Source organism: Thamnophis elegans, chromosome 3 (assembly GCF_009769535.1).
Source record: "Thamnophis elegans isolate rThaEle1 chromosome 3, rThaEle1.pri, whole genome shotgun sequence".
NCBI classification, from domain to species: Eukaryota; Metazoa; Chordata; class Lepidosauria; order Squamata; family Colubridae; genus Thamnophis; species Thamnophis elegans.
The window spans coordinates 9,742,308-9,763,676 of record NC_045543.1 but is presented as its reverse complement, the minus strand read 5'-3'; the positions used below and the strand labels follow the sequence as shown (position 1 = coordinate 9,763,676).

Sequence of the window (21,369 nt, the reverse complement as noted above, 5' to 3'; positions counted from 1 at the left end):
GGCTCAGGTGCCTCCTGGTGGCCAACCAGCCTCTCTGTGCCCTGCTCGGAGTCGGAACCCTGCCCAGGGTTCTCCACATCCTCCAGCCCCTTGCTGTCGGAGTCTGGAGGCAGCTCCAACGGCTCCTGCTGGGCCACAACATATACATATGAGTGAATATGTCTTTAGCTGTGATTGAATTAAGAAATTCCTGATTTGTTCAAATTTCCTTAATTTATTAGCACTTTATTTATACACCGGCTGAAACATATGCCCAAATTGCCTATTTTGGATCATTAGCTAATTAAATAATGGAAAGAGTATATTTTAACAAAATATCTAACTTCTGTGTTCTTAAATTAGTAAAGTATTTATGTTATTAATACTGCTGATACAGTCAAAACCTCCATAACTAATGTGAAACCCATTGGTTTCTAGTATTAGGGGTTTATATCTGATGGTTGTTTTTTTTAACAAGATACATTTTCAAAATAAATTCCTGAATTGTGCTGTCTGAAATGTATACATTTCTTGGATTACAGGTAGTTCTCAGCTAGTGACTCCCTCATTTAGCAATCATTTGCAGTTACTACCGTGATGAAAAGATAATCTTAGATCAATCCCCACACTTAATGTACAACCTTCGTGGGCCTATAAAGCAAAGGAAAAATGTATGTAAAGATCATAAGCACAGTTGTTGTTTCAGTTAGTGACTGCTTCACTTAACAACTGAGTTGCTGGTCCCAATTGTGGTTGCTAAGCTAGGATTACCTGCATTGACTTCTCCAAAAGAGGCTAAAATCTATAAAAAATAATAGTTTAACATGGTGCCACCTTCACACAATAAAACATTTCTGAATCAAGATTTCTAAAGTAAATTGTTAACATATCCATGTAAACCACCTGCTTAAAAAGGAACTGACTGAATTATCCATTTCAGGTAATTGAGTTGACTTCCGCATGACTTTATATTTTATACTTAACTTAATCTAATATTTACTTAATAATTTATATCTTGTGTTTGATAGATTTTGCCTCAAATTATTTGCTCATAAATATCTTATTGGAAAACTAGATTGTTATTAAAAAGTACCTGACATTATTGAAGCCCTGTATAGTTACCATACTATGAAATAAATAACCCTATTGATAAAGGTAATAAAACTGTGCAGTTTTCCCAGGCAGAAAAAATAAAATAATAAATCACATGAACTTATATAAAGGAAGCAGAAAAATAAGTATCATTAGTATTTTCCCAACCCTACATTATTCCTTCTTGTGTCAATATCCCATTTTCTCTTCCTAACCAATGCAGACATAAGGTTTCAGAATTCATTTAAATTATACTTACCCAGTTTGATAGGAAATAGGCACTACAATAAAGGTATACACATTAAAACATGAATATTGAAACAAGGCATCTTAGATGCTGTTATTGTCAATCAAGAAAACCATCTTAAGGTTGTTATGCTCATCCCCAATAAATGTCTATTTATGTCAAGAGGGGGAGAAGCAACTAACACATTTATATTGAAGATTAGGGAAGAAATCAGAAATTAACAGTATTCTAATTCTTCTACATAAATCAGTGGTGTGGCCAGATTTGAACTATTACAGAATATTACAATGATATTGTAAATAAGTGCAGAGCAAATGATGAGGGATTAGCCTACTTTCCCTTTAAAGAAATATGTTAAAAGTTAAGAAATAACTTTTCGGCTTGATCAAGAATCAAGTGAGTTGGGGGTGGAGAGTGATTTGGATTACTTAAATTTGATTGCTTAATAGTCCTTAATTTTAGGAAAGTTTTTAATCTGGCTGAGTGCAACATATTCCTTTTGGAAGTACAATACAAAATGAAAAGCAAGAATGTGTGTCCCTGTCCATTTGGTTAGAGAGAAAAGGGGAAACAATAATTATCTGCTACTCTGTGAATTTAAGGAAGAGGTTATCATACCATTATTATTGAAGTATCCGATAGAGGTTCTAAATTCTACAAAGTGCACTTATTAAGGGATTATATTATTCTTATGATATTGCAGGCTAGAAAAAGAGAATTCAGAATTCGAGATTTTAGGAATGATTAATATATTTTTTGAATCATTGGATTATATATTTTATTCCTAGTATGATTTGATTGCTTATTAGTAACCTACCATGTTTCCCCAAAAATAAGACAGGGTCTTATTTTCTTTTGACCCACAAAATATCGCTTGGGCCTTATTATCACAGGAAGGCTTATTGTTTTGGGGTTACCGGGCGGCTGCTCCCTTGCGAGTGGGCTCCCGAAGAACCGGGCATAGCCTCAAGGGTGAAGCAACCATGAGGTGACCATGCTCACAAGCAGCCGCCCGGCAAACCCCCTCTTCAGCCAGGCAGAGCACCATTCACTGACCTAGGGGGTATCCCTAAGGCGCCAAGCCACGTGGTGCTCTGCCCGCTCCCCAGCTCCTGCGGCACATTTGGGATACCCCCTAGGTCAATGCATGGAGCTCTGCCCAGTTGGAGAGGATGGTTGCACAAGCGCCTGTTCTGCCCCCAGCTCGCATGCCTCCCAGCCTCACCATGCCCTGGCCGAGCTCTCCCTGCAGGGCCAGGGCACCACCTCTGCTGTGCTCTGAGCATAACTTCTACTCCGGCTTCCAAACTCCGGAACTCGGCTTCTGATTCTTCCAGCAGCAGCCGCTCTAGGAGTGCCCTCTCTGGGCCAGGGCATGGTGAGGCTGGGAGACATGCGAGCTGGGGGCAGAACAGGCGCTTGTGCAACCCCCCTCTCTAACTGGGCAGAGCTCCATGCACTGACCTAGGGGTATCCCCAATGTGCCAAGCAGTGGGAGCTGGGGAGCAGGCAGAGTGCCACATGGCTTGGAGCCTTAGGGATAGCCCCTATATCAGTGAATGGTGCTCTGCCCGGCTGGAGAGGGGGTTTGCCAGGTGGCTGCTTGTGAGCATGGTCACCTCATGGTTGCTTCACCCCGGGGGTTGTGCCCAGCTCTTCAGGAGCCCACTCGCGAGGGAGCAGCCTTGCAGCAACTACCCCCTCTGGCCAGGCAGAACGCCACTCCCCAACCTAGTGGTATCCCGAAGGCAGCAAGCAATGTGGGCGCCTTTCTCCCCCTCCTTGGCTCGGCGCCATCGAGATATTGCTAGGTCGGTGAGCGGTGCTCTGCCTGGCTGGAGTGGGGATTGTCCAGGGGGCTTATTTTCAGGGGGGGGCTTATATTTTTGCCCACACGAAAAATGTGGCAAGGCTTTAGTTTCAGGACAGGTTGTATTTTTGGGAAAACACAGTATGACTATCACTGTTTTTGATAAATATATTTTATTCTCCTTATGTACACTGAGAGCATAGGCACCAAAGACAAATTCCTTGTGTGTCCAATCACACTTGGCCAATAAAGAATTCTATTGATCTATTGATGTATTATTTCCAGTGTTTATACCACCCACTTGCAAAATTGGCAGGACACAGTAAAGCACAATAAAATGCTAAGGCAAATATGTGTTGCTAAAATAATGGTCAATATATATGAAACAGTAATTAAAACATAAAGTCTCGTGAAGTGTGCATGTTTTGATGTACTCTTTTTTCCCCTTAATTGTAGAATAATAGTACTTTTAATCGTAGAAAGATGTATTTATGCAAGCGCTCTTGGTTTTATAACAGTCTGCACTGCAATAAATACATTTTTATGGAATATGTAAATTCATGCATGGTGCAGAAAATGTGGGGAAAGGGAATCTCTCTTAAATAATAACTAAAGTCTGGGTCACTGATTAAAGATGAATGGTGGAAGTTCCATAACAAATAAAAGAAGATGGGTCTTTATAGCTTACTCTAAAATATAATAGCTATCAAGTTGGGTGGCTTTAAATAAGGGTTGACTTTCATGAATTAATTGTGGCTACTACAAATGATACTGTGTATTTTCTCCAGTATCAGAAGAAATATGTCTTTTTTTAAAAATTATTTACGTCCCATGTTTTGCCCATAAGGCACAGTTAATATGTTACTAGGGAAATCAGGCAAAAGAGCACGATTATATTCATGTCTTCTTTGTGCGAATTTACCCGATTCATCTGAATCTTGAAGATTTCTGGAACAACATGCTGGAATAAATATGCATTTGGCTGAACCAACATGGTTCCTCTAAAACGTTTATTAAAAAAATTACTGATTATGAGTTAGCGCAGGATAAGTTTTGGAAAGAATAAGAACCACTTTCCCAAACAGCTGGTCCTGTGCCTTCAGGGCATACATTGACAGAAAATAGGGGGCGTAGCAACTACATAAGCACAACATCCCCACATGCATGCAAGCCAGAAAGGAACCCACACGGATTATACTGTTCCAGAGAAACATATACAACAGTATGTACAGACACTGATTAATTCCTAGAAGATATGAATGCACGCATGCATACCTCCCCACACCCCATATTATGTTGGGACACAAAATAAAACATAGGCATCTCCTATGGCTACTCCTGGTAAAAGGGTTGGGAAGCGTTCCTGAAAGATAGTCTCACCAGGATTTTCCTTGTCTTGTTTTTTTCATCCCTTATTCCTATTGACAAGATTTAAAAAAAAATAAATCTATTCCTGCTGATCTTTCATTTTAATTATAGCATATCATAAATTCCAGCCTTTATCACGATCTATTTTATTGCCAGTCTGAATTGCCACCTACATTTCTGTTCTAAGATCAGGTATCTGCAATGCGCCGGAGTGGGTGGAGAAGATTTGTGTTTTTGTTTTTACTTCGGCACACAAGCTAAGATTGCCACTTAGTGGTCAAATCTTCTAATGACAAGTTTTTCCCAGCAACAATAAGGCTTTGAAATTTGATTTGGGGATTACTTTTATGTCGAGGGAATTGGCCTTGGTTGTTTAGTTTCTTAAATAACTTCCACTTCGTGTCCACTGTGAATGACTTAGGGCGGGGGTCTCCAAACCGTGGCAACTTTAAGACTTGTGGACTTCAACTCTCAAAATGCCTCAGCCAGCAAAGCTTCACAAAGCTGGCTGAGGAATTCTGGGAGTTGAAGTCCAAAAGTCTTAAAGTTGCCAAGATTGGAGACCCCTAACTTAGAGGATTTCATCCCGGTGCCTATATGTGGAATGTTAAATGACACTAAACTCCATAAATACGATAAAGGCACCAGGAGAATGATCTTCACAGCTACAGATTACCATCGTTTTTACCCCGTTAATATAACTGAATAAAAAATAAATTAAAGTAACAATAATATATTTTTAATTTTAATACCCGTGTTTTCCCAAAAATAAGACAGGATATTATTTTCTTTTGACCCTTGAAATAAGCGTGACCCGTCAAAACCGCTCACGACTAAACCGCGCCCGATTAAACCGCATCGCTGATGTCATCAACAGGGCGACAACAGCCAGCGCGCAGAAAGAAGGGTGCTTTAAATAGCGCTTTGAAAGCAAGCCGATTCAACTTAAGGTAAGGGTTAGGTTTAGGGTTAGGTTTAGGATTAGGTTAAGGGTTAGGGTTAGGGTTAGGGTTAGGTTAAGGGTTAGGGTGAGGGTAAGGGTAAGGGTTAGGATTAGGTTTAGGGTTAGGTTAAGGGTTAGGTTTAGTGTTAGCTTTAGGGTTAGGTTAAGGGTTAGGTTTAGGGTTAGGTTTAGGTTTAGGGGTTAATTTTAGGTTTAGGGTTTACAGCGTGCTTCTGTCTCCGTGCTGTTGTCACCCTGTTGATGACGTCAGCGACGCGGTTTAGTCGGACGCGGTTTAGTCGAGCGCGGTTTTGTGGTGGAACCAAAGCAAGCGCTTGGCCTTATTTTTGGGGAGTCTTATTATTTTTCAGGTGCGAGTGTGATCACTTCATGATTGTTGCTATGTTGCAATATTTTTCGGGAGGACTTATTTTTGAGGGAGGTCTTATTGTAGTGCATGCGTTCAAAGCCCGATTGGGATTATTATCCGGGGAGGTCTTATTTTCAGGGAAACAGGGTAAATCATCATTATGAAATTTTAATTTAAACACAGATGTTGATTAGATTTTTGTCATGAGGTGAACAGATTCAGTAATGAATGAATAATTCTTATGGTTTACGTTGTTTCTTAATTGCCACATTTGTATCACCCCTTGCTTTCCAAGTTGAGGGTAGCACACTTGAGGGCATTTTCTTATTTAATTCTCACCACACCAATCCTTTGAGAATTGTTACACAGGAAGATGCTAACTAGCCCAAAATCAACTACATAAACAAATGGGTTCCTGAACCCTTCTCACCTTGATCTATGGCAAGCCCAAAATCTAGAATATTCTCTTAAAACAAAAGTACATGTGGAGATTTCTTGATCAGTCTTTTACCTTTTTCTCTTCCTAACTGTATCAAAAAATTGGCTGGGATTAAGGAGAATTTGAAAAATTAATTACTTACTCTTACAAGCTTACTAAGAAACACAAACGATAATAATATATGTCACCCCTCACTCAGCTTTCCATCTTAAATTACACAAATTAACAAGGACATTATATCATTGTGCCATAGTTGTAAACTACAGTAGGTTAGTTCACTGTGGCACTAAACAAAAATGATTCATAGTTAACTAGTTGGCTCCATTTGTGGACCTGGAGTAAGATATGGACATACCTTATGTCATTTAAATCTATTCCAGCCTTACACATTGAAAATGGGAAGATAATAATCTTTAACAATGTCCCTCCAAATTCCTTCACTATGTATATAGCTTAATTTTCATTATTTTGAGGATCTCTCTTGCCATTTTTAATCTCATCCAGTTTGTTGGAAGATTTTGACGTATAGAAACTCTGTAAAATACTTCATATATTGAAACTTACAGAAAGTCAGGGCAGAGGAAACAAAGTAAGTGATCGAGCTACCTGATTTTGATTTAGTCTATTGCAGGGGTATCAAACCCACATCATCACGGTGGTGTCACATGACGTATCGGGACTTCCCCTCCCCTTTGCTAAACTGGGCGGGGGCGTGGCCAGCATATGACGCATCTGGCCTGGGAGTTGGACAGCCCTGGCCTGTTGGGTGAACCTTGTCTTACGGGCTTTTCATAAGGTACAGTTAAAAATCCATGATTTAGTATGATGTGTGAGTAAGAAATACATGAGGAACAAATGAATTGTTTAGGCAGCCATGGTTCCAGTGGTGGGTTTCAAAAAAATTTCGAACCTACTCTGTGGGTGTGGCCTCCTTTGTGGGAGTGGCTTGCCAGCCATGTGACCTGGTGGGAGTGGCTTGCCAGCCATGTGTTCTCTCTCTCTCTCGCTCGCTCTCTCTCTCTCTCCCTCTCTCTCTCTCTCTCCTTCCTTTTGTTTCTCTGTCCCTTTTTCCTTTTTTTCTTTCATCTCTCTCACTTTTTCTTTCTTTCTTTCTTTTTTCTTTCTTCCTTTATTTCTCTCTCTCTCTCTCCTTCCTTTTGTTTCTCTGTCCCTTTTTCCTTTTTTTCTTTCATCTTTCTTTCTTTCTTTCTTTTTTTCTTTCTTCTTTTATTTCTCTCTCTCTCTCTCTCTTTGTGTGTGTGTGTGTGGTGTGTGTGTGTGTGTGTGTGTGTGTGTCAGTGGTGGGTTTCAAAAAATTTTGGAACCTCTTCTGTAGGTTTGGCCTGCTTTCCGGGTCCACTGAACCTCTTCTAACCGGTTTGGTAGATTTGACGAACCGGTTCTACCGAACTGGTGTGAAGTGGCAGGAACCCACCTCTGCATGCTTCCTACAAATAATTAGTAATAAATCCTGGGATTTACTTTAGAGTAAAATTCATATAGAACTGTATGATAGATATTTACTCTATAATCACTATAGTCTGATGTTTGAAAATGAAGTTACTCACCTATTTTTAAATGTTAACTTATATTTATCTACCTGGTGAACATACAGAGGAATTAAATGTTTAATTGGACCAAACCAGACTAACAGCCATAGAAAAACAGACTAACAGATAGACGTTTTCCTTTTATTCCTCGCATCCAACAGCAGAGGGCACTCGGTCACTAACAAAATCCATTCTGATATTTCTGTTAGCCCCTTTTTAAAAATCCTTCCTTCCTGTGAAGCCATGTTGAGTGAGCAAATGTCTATAGACTGGTCTGTGAGTTTTAAATGTCTCCTTCACAGGAAATCCACTGTGTAGCACTGCAGGCTTGTCCAAACATCGGCACAATGTCCACTTCTGTGCATATGTTGCTCATATCATTGACCAATGCCTCTTTTCTTTGAGTAATAGATCATTTTAATCACATGCTACTCTAATATTATGAAAGGAGCAAGTGATATTACCTATGAAGGTTGCCTGTGTGTGATTAATCACCATGCAGATATGTTATGGCTTAAAACTGACCACTTTAGGAGAAACGTTGTGCAACATAATTATTTTAGCAATAGCAGTTAGACTTATATACCGCTTCATAGGGCTTTCAGCCCTCTCTAAGCGGTTTACAGAGTCAGCATATCGCCCCCAACAATCCGGGTCCTCATTTTACCCACCTCGGAAGGATGGAAGGCTGAGTCAACCCTGAGCCGGTGAGATTTGAACAGCCGAACTGCAGATAACAGTCAGCTGAAGTGGCTGCAGTACTGCACTCTACCCACTGCGCCACCTCGGCTCCTTATTTTAATAACATCTTAATCAGGGATGGGTTCCAGCAGGCACTACTTGCAATTAAAATTGCTCTGCGCATGTGCAGAACAGGAAAAAAAAGATGGTGGCGCCAGAGAACCGGTTCGGGGGGCGTGGCAGGGCTGGGTTGCTGCAAGTTCCAGCGACCCAGGCTGCCAAACCACTAGCGGTTCATCCCGAACTGGTCTGAACTGGTAAGAACCCACCACTGATCTTTGGTATTGAACTAACTTCAGTTTCTAGTTACTTCCTATTAAATAAGCCATCTTTAAAAAAAATACTGTTCTGCATACTGTATAAGTTGGAATATTTCCTTGATCATATTTGACAGTATTTTTAATCAGCTGCTGGAATTTGATTTTGCTTTTCTAGTTGCTGAGCTAGCAATTATTTGCTTTTTAGGGGATTGATTCCTGTTTCAAGTTACAGTAAGAAATTTTGCCCTAAATTGATTAACAGGACTAGTTCGTTTTAAGTCTTTCTTTAGATGATTTGCCCAGGAATTTCTATTGGTTTAGCCAGAATACAGTTTTGCTTATTAATTCCATCATCTGTTTGCTATTAATTAAATAAAAAAGAATCATGCATAGGGCAATACCAGATTTTCCTGCTTAATGTAGATATCTATTGCTTCCCTCTAGCTGTGAGAAACAAGTCAATGTTTTTTTTTTTAAAAAAAGAAGCTGACACAGAAAAATATACACACAAACACACTTAATCGGCTTCTATGTTGGTTTCCAAGTACCATTTTGGAATCAAGATGTATATTCAAAGCTGCAATTCTGTACACCTTTACTTGGGAAAAGGCCCCATTAAACTCAGAGTGATAAGCAAATGTGATAAGGTGCGAAGTATAGCGAGTAAGGAAGATTACATTGGTTGAAATATGCAAGAGCCATTAACTAGGCAAAAGTGGCTGAAACATATCCAGAGAAATGAGATAACATTCAGCAATAACTCAGGCAGATGGAGTTCCCGCACAATCAGATTTGCAAGAGTCTGCTATTATAGCCAATGTCAAAAAAATAGCTTTAGGGTGGATTTTTTTTTTGTTTTGAATTCACTTTTTCGTCTGGTTCAGCTCTCGGGGCTGACACAAACTACATGAAGTTGCAGTTAAGGCAGTGGTGGGTTTCAAAAATTGTTCGAACCTACTCTGTGGGTGTGGTCTCCTTTGTGGGAGTGGCTTGCTGCCCATGTGACCAGATGGGAGTGGCTTGCCACCCATGTGACCGGATATGAAGATGCCGACGACACTTGTCAGAACCACCTTAAATTACCTCACACACAGCACTGGCATGCATAAGAATATGATGTAAACTTGTTTTTTTTAAAGGCATTTTTGGTTTGCTTTGGTTTGGTTTAACGGTTTGCGTTAAAACAACTTCAACACAATGTTCTGATTGCACCACAAACGCAGTAGTCATCCTTAAATTTCACACAGGCACTGAGTTTTATAAATAGGAGCATGATAGTGTAGAATAATCATATCCAAGGACCAGTGGTGGGTTTCAAAAACCTTTGGAACCTCTTCTGTAGGTGTGGCCTGCTTTCCGTGTCCACTGGTGGAACCTCTTCTAACCGGTTCGATAGATTTGACGAACCGGTTCTACCGAATAGGTGCGAACTGGTAGGAACCCACCTCTGAGTTAAGGCTACTTGTTTCCATTTATTTCACTTTTATTTTCTCAATTTTTCTTTAAATTGTTTGCTGAGTGTGGGGACCGTGCTTCCATTTTTCTCCTGTGCTATGTTAATTCATTAAAAACCTTATTTGAGGTAGAGAACATGCTGTTTCAGCCTTGTAAATAATTTCTTAATGAGCTTGCTAGTATATACCAGTAATTTTCTGTTATGGTTCTCTTGTGGATTCCTGCCACAAAGGGAAAAAAAGAAACAGAGACCCAAGAGATATCACAGATACCTTCTGTTGGAAGAAGGTGCTGACTCAAAACACCACTATAGATAATATAGCAGCTCATCTTGATGAAGAGAATAAATTCGTCTCTGTCCCAGGCCCAAAAAAGGAGGTTCTTGAAAGAATCATGAGGCTTCTCAAGACCATATGCTCTCTTGAAGGTTCATTTACTACCAAGAACTGTATCAACCTGCTTTAAGGTTTTGTATATGTAGGGATTGAGGGCCAGTTTTGTATAGTGGTTTAAATTTCACCACAAAAATAGTTTGTCGCGAAAGTGACTACCTGTGAAGACTCCTAGATTGAAGGTGAAAGTGGAAACCATATGATTCATCCCATAATTGGACCACAAACGCAGTAGTCATCCTTAAATTTCACACAGGCACTGAGTTGTGAGATTGCCCAGTTGAACCAGATTGCCCTGACAAAAAACACCGTATTTTTCAGACTATAAGATGCACCGGAGTATAAGACGCACCATGATTTTGAAGTAATTTTTTTAAAAAAAGTTTTAGCACTCTGCAGGCCTCCTGAACTCTCTGCACGCCTCATTTTAAAAAAAAAAAAAAAGGGAGGCATGCAGGGGCTTTGGGAGGCTTGTAGAGTGTTCCTGGGAGCTGGGGGGGGGGGAACGAAAATGATCAAAAATGGCCCATTTTTTTGCTTGTTTTTGCCCTCCCCAGCCCCCAGGAGCACTTTGCAAGCCTTCCAAACCCTCTGCATGTCCATTTTTGAAAAGGGGGCAGGGTTTTGGTAGGCCAAAAGTGCTGTAATCAGTGTATAAGACGCACCCAGATTTTCTCCCTTTTGGGGGGGGGAGGAAAGGTGCATCTTATACTCCGAAAAATACAGTAATCTTTCCCCTGGTATAGCCAACAAAACAGAGGTGGATTGCTAATTTTTTTACTACCGGTTTGGGCATGCTCCAGCTCATGCTTGTGAGACACTTCTGTGCATACGCAGAAGCATCCGGGCGGGTGGGTGGAGCTTCCTGCTGCTGCTACTACCGGTTCGCCCGATCCAGGCCGAACCAGCAGCAACCCACCTTTGCAACAAAGGGAGGAGAGCCCATGACTTGGAGTAGGGATCCGGATCTGACCCGTAGGGTGCTTATTCCTGGCTGGTGGGGCTGCCCAGGAAACAGCAAAGGACTGTCCAACAGTGCGTCTCCCAAGCTCTATTTTTGCTGGTAGAGGGTTGCAGGAGGCTATCGCAGCCAAAAATGGAGCTCCGGAGCCCCTTTTCGCTAGCAAAGATCTCGGTCCACCACCAGCGACCCCAACATGACTGATGTCAAGCTGGCCATGCCACCCCTGCCAAGCCCCCCCCCCCCGGAGATCAAATACAACCATACTGCAGCCCTCAATGAAATTGAATTTGACACCCCTGGCTTAGAGATTAATATAGCTACTTAATATGCAAGTAACCCAGGTTCGAATCCCAGAAGGGTATGGCTAGATGACGAGAGCTAAATAGCTTGAAATAGAAATCTCTCTTTATTTGTTTGTCACTAAAACATAAAAATTCAACACAAATATAGTGGTTGAAGGTATTCAGGCTAGAATCTGAGAGACCATAGCTTCTAATCAAGCCTAGAGAAGCCAACTGGGTTGGGCCAGTCACTCTACCTCAACCTTAGAAAGAAATCAGACAGGCAATGCTTTCATAATGCTGTACACAACACACACCTTGGTTCTGTAGTTCAGTCCCCCTGCCTTGTCATGAACCTGAGTTTCTGGATTCTCTGAACTTTCCCGCCTCTGTTGTAAAGATCTGCTCACGTAGTCTGTTTTAGTTAGTAAACTACATTTATTTTGCTTCCCTGGCGTCTTTGACTTTGAAAACAGCCTTCTTCCTATTCTTATTACTTCTTAGTTGAACATCTCCTTGAAAGTGTTTTATGGCTGACTTCAGGCCATAAAAGAGGACAGATTGAAGCCATAAAACACCTCAACTAGCCAGAAGGAGGTTTTTCAAATAACAGAATAAACTTTATCGAATGTGGCTGGCTGTTGCTTCACATCTGGGCAGCACTGCCCATAGCCTTTACCATGGCTCACCCGAATGACGGCCTTAGAAAGTTGAGGTCACTCCTAGCTGCTACCCTTCATTTTTAGTGGAACGCATATTGCATGTATCTCTCTTAAGGTTTTTCCAGATGACCAAATTAAAGTGGAGTTTTTATCATCTTGTTGCCCTCTTCAATGGGCCATTTCCTCATCCACTTTGCCAGATAAGGAACCTGAATTACTTTGTGGGTTTCAGTGCTCAATTGCACTTGATTTACAGAAGTCTTTGAAGGTCCTGCCAGCAAAAATAAAAAAAACTCCCCTCCCCGATATCTAGTGGGTTCAACTGGTGAATGCTTCTTTTGAGGCATGAATGGGCAGGAATAAAATGTCCTCTCATTCTCATCTTGCAAAAATTATTTTATAGGCGTCTGGGTGGATGGAAGGATGAAGAAGAAGGGCGTCTTGTCAGATGGTTGATAGAATAGAATTCTTTATTGGCCAAGTCTGATTGGACCAGAGGTGGGTTCCTACCAGTTCGCACCTATTCGGTAGAACCGGTTCGTCAAATCTACCGAACCGGTTAGAAGAGGTTCCACCAGTGGACCCGGAAAGCAGGCCACACCTACAGAGGAGGTTCCAACAATTTTTGAAACCCACCACTGGCAAGGATCTTGTAACTTGACAGCTTTAAGACTTGCATGCTTCAATGCCAGAGTTTCTGAATAGCTACTTGGACCGACCCTAAGTACTAATTCATAATTTCATATCCGGTCACATGGGCGGCAAGCCACTCCCATCAGGTCACACGGGCGGCAAGCCACCCCCACAAAGGAGGCCACACCCACAGAGTAGGTTCCAACAATTTTTGAAACCCACCACTGAATTGGATACACATGGAATGTTTCTTTGCTGCATATGCTCTCAGTGTACATAAAAAGACAAGATACATTCATCAAGAATCACCGGGTACAACACTTAATGATAGTCACAGAGTACAAATAAGCAATCAGGAAACAATCAATATCAATATAAATCGTAAGGATACAAGCAAGAAAGTTACAGTCCTGCAGCCATAAGTGGGAGGAGATGGGTGATGGGAACGATGAGAAGACTAATAGTAATAGTGATGCAGACTTAGAGAATGGTTTGGCAGTGTTGATGGAATTATTTGTTTAGCAGAGTGATGGCATTCAGGGGGGAAACTGTTCTTGTTTCTAGTTGTCTTGGTGTGCAGTGCTCTATAGTGTCATTTTGAGGGTAGGAGTTTTATTTATTTTATATGAGTTTGGGTAGGTGGAGGGATGAAGAAGAAGGGCACCCTGTCAGATGATGAGACATGGGATTTCCATTGCCCTAAGGAACTAGCCCACTCTGGATTTAATTGAATAAGAAGAACCGGAGCAATTTCAAGGGCCAGCTTTGTCCTATGGGAAAGAGATCAGCATTTTAGGAACAGCCTCCACTTAGAATAATTAATCAGTGGAAGAACTTGCCTCTAGAAGTTGTGGGTGCTCCCACAGTGGAACTTTTTAAGGAAAAACTGGACAACCATTTCTCTGAAGTGGTGTAGGGTTTCCTGCCTGAGAAGTGGGTTGGATTACAAGACCTCCAAGGTCACTTCATGGTATTGGACCTGGGTACTTGAGAGACCGCCTGCTGCCAATCACCTCCACTAGACCAATCAGATCCCACAGACTAGGCCTCCTCCGAATTCCATCCGCCGGCCAGTGTCGACTGGCGACTACCCGGAGGAGAGCCTTCTCGGTGGCTGCTCCGACCCTCTGGAACGAACACCCCATGGAGATTCGTACCCTCACCACCCTCCAGGCCTTCCGCATAGCCCTTAAAACCTGGCTGTTCTGACAGGCCTGGGGCTAAAGATTCGTCGCCCCCTTTCGAATGGTATGATTGTTGCGCTTTTTAACTATGTATTGTTTTGTGTTGTTGTTAAACTGTCTGTATCCCCCTTTCCCTTCTTTAAGTTGTGAGCCGCCCTGAATCCCCTTAGGGAAAAGGGCGGCATACAAATGAAATAAAACTCTAAACTCTAAACTTCCAACTCTGTTATTCTGTGGCAAGGTTTTCTAATTTAAGGTTAGGAAACTGATCTCAAACTTTTGTGGAATCCACATTGGGGCACCAAACCTTCATTCAAGGAAACCCCCCCTCCCATTTTAAATATGTCAGCTTTAGTTACTACCCATATATACTTCGGTGTTATTTTTTATTTTGCAGTGTTATTTTGAATGTATGTCTGATCACGCCAGAAAAATGAGATACGTCTTCTCAAATAAAGCGCTCATAAACTGACTGAAGTATTTTAGATTAGAAAAGGTTGAATGCTTTTGCTCATGAAGGAAAGTAAGTTAAAATGATTATCCGTGAATCATTGGGCAATAATAACTATTATTTTGTAAACCATATTTCTTTCGGAACTACTTGTAAATATATTCAAATATGCATTTGCTCCCATACTAACAAGTGTATGGGTCTATAAATAAATCCCGAATAGCTTACAGATCACGGAGTGTGTTTTTGGTGTTCATGATCAAATTGCTCTGCAGTATAATGCAATTTCTATTAAAAAGACTCAGAAGAAATGCACTTTATGTTTTGCAAACCTTTTTCCTATAACTTTCATGAAAATAGCTATACTAGAAGAATTACAGGATAGAGCAAAATTAATCTAATATTCTCAGTTACCATTAAATAATTGGAAGGGCTTCTGTATAACAAGAGTATTGATTAACAGGAGGCTATTAGTAACTTTAGATTACAGTATATTTGCCCACTAAATCCTATGGTTCAGAAAATCAGTCTTCTGTTGCTAGAATTTTGCAAAATATACTGTTTTGCCATCAGGAAGAGATATATGACAATGGCACCTCACAGTGATTCTAGGAATGATCTGGCTATAAAACTCCCTGATCCCTGAAATTATTTGGTCTGCCAGTCAGGTTCCTATAAAGTCTTCCTGTTGTCAGGAACATTTCTGCCCTAGGAGGGATATGTTGGCTTCCTTGACACGGGAATCAAAATGATGAGACTTGCTAAAAGAAATTTAAGTAGTTTCAGGATGTATTTGGAAACTTATACCAAAGTACACGATGGCTCAGTGGCTAAGATGCTGAGCTTGTCGATAAGAAAGGTCGGCAATTCAGCAGTTCGAATCCCTAGTGCACGTAACGGAGTGAGCTCCTGTTACTTATCCCAGCTTCTGCCAACCTAGCAGTTTGAAAACGCAAGTAGAAAAATAGGAACCAATTTGGTGGAAAGGTAACAGTGTTCCGTGTGCTTTCAACTTTTAATCATGCCAGCCACAAGACCACAGAGACATCTTTGGACAGCGCTGGCTCTTCGGCTTTGAAACAGAGATGAGCACCACCCCCTAGAGTCGGGAACGGCTAGCACATATGTGCAAGGGCAACCTTTACCTTTTTCCTCTACCAAAGGTACAGGTACAGATTAGGTGAAAGCTGGCTCAAAAGCAGTAAGTGTAAGAAGGACCTTGGAGTCCTAAGGGATGATCACTTAAATAAGAGCCAGCAGTGTGCAGCAGTAGCCAAAAAAGCTAACATAAATTTTAGGCTCCATTACAGTCATAAATCGAGGACCACCTGTAGTAGATTTGTACTCTGCTTTTTCTTAATACATAAAGAATGATGTCATTTTTTTCACTAACATGTTAAGGAACAAATATATTTTTTCCAATGGCATATACAAGTGTATATTCAGTGTAAGAGCCACACATACTTTAGTTGGCAGGCAAATTTTCTCTAGTAGTTAAGCAAGCAGGGCAGATAAAAACTGGGGTTAGGGCAAGTACAAATATTAAATTCCACCTAAATGTAAGATTACAGGAAAACAATTTAATCAATTTAAGGTCAAACATTTATTTATTTTTCTTTCTGCTACATTAAAAGCTATAATTTTGGGATGGAGGTTCCTCATAGAGTTCTAAATTTGTGCAGCTCAATTCCTTCTTTCCTTTTATATAGGCCAGGCTCCTATCATGAGTTAGCCTTATGATATTTCTTACTGCCATTGTAAAATATTTAAAACTTATTTCATTCATTCCCCCCACCCCCACCCCTTGGTACTTAATTCTCAATTGTAATTTTTCATTGAACTGAATCATTTGAAAGCTCTCAATGATCTCCACTAGGAATTGTTTCTATTTAATGAAATGGAGAATATTTTTCTTGGAACCACCATAGCGTGAGAGTTCAACTCACCAAAATTAGCATAGGCTTATTCACTGCTTAATATCATACCTGTTATTCAATGTATTATCGGCTGTGCAAAATTAAGTATGCAAATTTTTACTTACAGTAGGAATGAAACTCCAGGTGGCAGGCCTGGAAAATTTAATTTGAAATAATTCACCCTTTTCAATTACTTGATTAATAATTTAAATGCTTCAAAGTATCCCTGAGTCAATAGTCATGTTTTAATTTCCATCCCTGTGTTTCTTGTTACTGTGCTTGTATAGAGAACAGCTTAAATTACAAAGCAACGTAGTTCTGAATACTAGTTGTTGTAGAACATTGCTTTCCTTTCCTACTTATCAGCTTTCCTGAGGATCATGACTAAGCATTTTAAGAGGTAGGGTAGATTTTTGAAGTTACATTCTTGTGAATGGATTTTTTTTTTGTCTGTTAATAATAGTGGAGGATAACTATGATTTTCCTCAATCCAAGCTAGGAAGCCATGGCTTTGCAAAAAAAATAAAAAAAAATCCAGGACTTCTATTCAGAGAAAACTCAGGCTTAATAGTAGTGAAAGAAGGAACATGGGATATTCATTTTTTTAACAGTGAAGTAAAAAAAAAACCCACATTATTATTAATACTGTGATAATTCAAAAAGAAAAAAAATGCACACACATTATCCTCGATTTACAACAACAATTGTACACTTAGCATGACATTCTCTTTCAAGGATAAGCCAACCAGCATTTGAGAGCCCACGTTTGCTCATGTTCCTTAGCAACTGGCATTCAAAGACATAGTACCTCTGATATTAGACATAATATAGTCAACATGATTACCAATCCTGGATAGCTTGTTTCCTTTAAATAAGAATGCTTTGAGATTAAGTAATTCTGGAGAATAACCCTAATGGTTTAGGACACAAAAATGCACTAGAATTATACAGTGACTTCATTTTTTTCAATGAGGTAAGTTGTACTTTTAAATTCAAGTTGGAAATGTGTGGTTCTTAATTGTACTATCTTTGAAATCCATTTTAAGCATGATTCTTATGTTTTGTACAGTGCATGATATATAACAGTGTTTCTGGATTCAGAGTTAAATTTAGATAATCATATAGTTGTATTTTAAAACTGCATTGCACCATGTTGCCATAAAAATAGCCTTCCTTCCTGCCTCCCTCCCTCACTCCCATATTTGTTAATATTGCATGCAAAATATCACCATGTTTCCTGTGAAAATAAGACCATGTCTTATATTAATTTTTGCTCCAAAAGACGCATTAGGGCTTATTTTACAGTTAGGTCTTATTTTGGAGGGGGCATACAGTACTAAAAGTGTCCGCCTGGCTGACAATCTTAACTGGGGCTTATTTTGGGGTAGGGCTTATATTATGAGCATCCTGAAAAATCATGGTAGGGCTTATTTTTATTTTGGGGGGAAATTACAGTAGTAGTTGAAAAGGTTTGACATACCTACCATACTACATACCTACGGCGTTCCAAATAGCATCCAAAAGTAAATCAGAATCCAAGGCAAAGTATTGCTCAAAGTTCCAATTTATTAAGAGAGCCATGTTGGCACATCTGGGAAAACCCAAATCTGAAAGCTTTCTGGTTTTCCCCATTTAGTTGAAAGTTGAAGATCTTGCCCCCACACCCACAAGTCCATCACATGGTCCAATCTTCCACTGCCATGCTGGCAGTTCCACTCATACAGTTCCGGTCAGGTGCAGAGACAAAGGATGACCTTGGCTTTCTAGAAAGAATTTTGTTATGGCTACATAGTATGTAACTCCTTACAATCCCCCCTCCCATTTTCCCACAACAGAAAATGCATAGCAGAATAATAGAAAGTATGATCCAAATATCCAAATGAAAAGATGGCTGCAGGCTTGACACCTACTTTTACAGTAATACTGTTATATATCTAGAAGTTTCTGAGCCTTAATGTATTTGAAATTCATTGAAATGAGTAAATTTGTTTTGAATGATTATATCTTAAAATTAATTGTACCAATAAGTTTGTTCAGATATTGTATTGTTCTGAATTCTTGCCCAGTATTGTTCAGAGATTTCAAAATAGGGAATTAGAGTGTATTTAGCGACAATATATATATATATACCTAATATGAGAATTAGTACTATACTACTTCTGAGTCATTGCATTTAAAAAAAAAAACGGAAATCAGGTTCATTCAGTTTCTGTAAACTAAATAATAAAGTGTAAAACCAATTCAGGACTAGATCATTCTGTCAAATAAATCAACCAAACTTTCTTAAACAGAACTAATTTTACCACACTGCTAGATGTAACAATGCAAGCCACTTATGATCTGATAATGGCCCATTCTCCTTATCTTATTGTAATTAACTAATGATTATTTACATTCAATAGTAATATTCAATAGTAATTATTAAAGAAAACCTATCAGATCTTCATTGCAAAATAGAAAAATAATTAAGATGTAAACAAGTCCTGTAATTATGTTGAGCTATATTTTGTATGTGTATATGAGCTCAGGGATTTTTTAATGTTTATCATAAATATATTGAGTTTTTTCCAGTGGTGTCTGTCTTCCAAAGAAATTGTTTGGCTTCCAGATGAAACCCCCATCGTGCTTCCTGAAATCTGCTCTGGAACAATGGATAAATCATAGAAAAGGAAAAAAGGAAAGAATGTCCTTTAGCAGAACCTTATACTAAACTGCTTAAGCTTATATTTAAACTGTTTTAAAATAAGCATGCATTCAAAGATCAAACATTCACTTTTGTTAAAGCAATCAAAATCTACGAAATGCTGCTTGTCCAGATATAGGCAGTCCTCGACTTACAACCACAATTTCTGCTGCTATGCGAGGCATTTGTTAGGTGAATTTTTGCCTCGTTTTACAAATTTTCTTGCCACATTTGTTAAGTGAATTACTGCAGTTGTTAAATTAGTAACACCGTCATTAAATGAATCTGGCTTTCCCATTGACTTTGCTTGTGACCACATTATGACCCTGAGACACTGCAACTATCATAAGTATGAGTCAGTTGCCAAGGGTCTGAATTTTGATCAATAGCAATAGCAGTTAGACTTATATACCACTTCATAGGGCTTTCAGCCCTCTGGAAGCGGTTTACAGAGTCAGCATATCGCCCCCACAGTCTGGGTCCTCATTTCACCCACCTCGGAAGGATGGAAGGCTGAGTCAACCTTGAGCCGGTGAGATTAGAACCTCTGAACTGCAGATAACAATCAGCTGTAGTGGCCTTCAGTACTGCACCCTAACCACTGCGCCACCTCGGCTCATGACCATGGGGATACCGCAGCGGTCGTAAGTGTGAAAAACTGTCACAAGTTTTTTCAGTGCTGACGTAAGTTCAAGCGGTCAGTAAGTGAACTGTTATAAGTAGAGGATTACCTGTATACAAGGAAAGAATGCACACCACTGGAAATTCTGTCTTCATTACATGTTTCTCTCAGTCACAAAGTATGGAATATATTTTTCATATTTGGTCAATATTCCCAATAAGTTATATTGTGGCGTTGCTTGTTAATTACTTTGGTAAAGAGTTTGAATGTTCCTATTTCAGTTTGAACTAGCAGTGCATGCCAAGCCCTTATTTATTTATTTTCATCTTCTGCTTTTGCATATATAACTCTTTATGATTTTGTTGCATTTTACTAGGTTTCGCTGGTATGGGTAACCTTCTCAAAGTCCTTACCAGAGAAATTGAAAACTACCCACATTTTTTCCTGGATTTTGAAAGTAAGTTCAAAGCTCGGAAACATTGTTTTCCCCTGACTTGGGGACTAGTTGAGAAGGAATGTTTAAGCTTGATTTGCCTTGACAGATAAAACTTGTTCAAGCAGTACATTAAGAGATAACCGTGTTTTATAGATTTATTCCTGAGTACTTTTATTCTGTTCCTTTTCTGTTTTTCAGAAACCAAATGGGAAATCTTTTAAAAGTTCTCACTTGCACAGAATTTGATCAAGGGCCCCTTTTTTTCCTAGACTTTGAAAGTGAGCAAAGTTTGGCCTGCATTATTTTTGGAGGGCTTTTTTTAAACATTAAAAACCGTCTAATAAATAGCATATATTAATCTGCAGTACCATGCAAGTACTCCAGCTCACGCCACTTGGAGTTCCCATCTTTCATTCTGAAAAGTCATTGTTCGGTTCATCCAAAATCCCAATAATAATTGCTTGGGATATTGAGCATTAGCTAAAAGAACTTGGCTCATGGGCTTACTTTGGGACAAATTCTGATAGCAATAGCAATAGCAGTTAGACTTATATACCGCTTCATAGGGCTTTCAGCCCTCTCTAAGCGGTTTACAGAGTCAGCATATCGCCTCCCCACTCTGGGTCCTCATTTCACCCACCTTGGAAGGATGGAAGGCTGAGTCAACCTTGAGCCGGTGAGATTAGAACCGCTGAACTGCAGATAACAGTCAGCTGAAGTGGCCTGCAGTACTGCACCCTAACCACTGCACCACCTCGGCTCAGTGATTAGCTGAGCAGCCTCCATTTTGAAAAGGATTGAAAACTAGGATGAAGACCACAGCCTATGAAGAGAAGATTTAGTGCTCCTTGATTCACAGATCCAAATTTTGACTCTGTGTTGTATCTCTAC

At 39.8% G+C, this 21,369-nt stretch overlaps 1 protein-coding gene across 2 annotated transcripts in view; it reads left to right on the top strand.

Annotated features, from left to right (window-relative positions):
• Positions 1-21,369, top strand: part of CYRIA (CYFIP related Rac1 interactor A) — a 90,970-nt gene that overhangs the window by 48,715 nt on the left and 20,886 nt on the right. For both annotated transcript variants that reach the window (XM_032214522.1, XM_032214523.1), the window contains exon 4: positions 20,419-20,499. In XM_032214522.1, coding sequence (XP_032070413.1) covers positions 20,430-20,499 — 70 coding nt within the window. In that variant the 5' untranslated portion in view covers positions 20,419-20,429. The remainder of the gene's footprint in view (positions 1-20,418; positions 20,500-21,369) is intronic.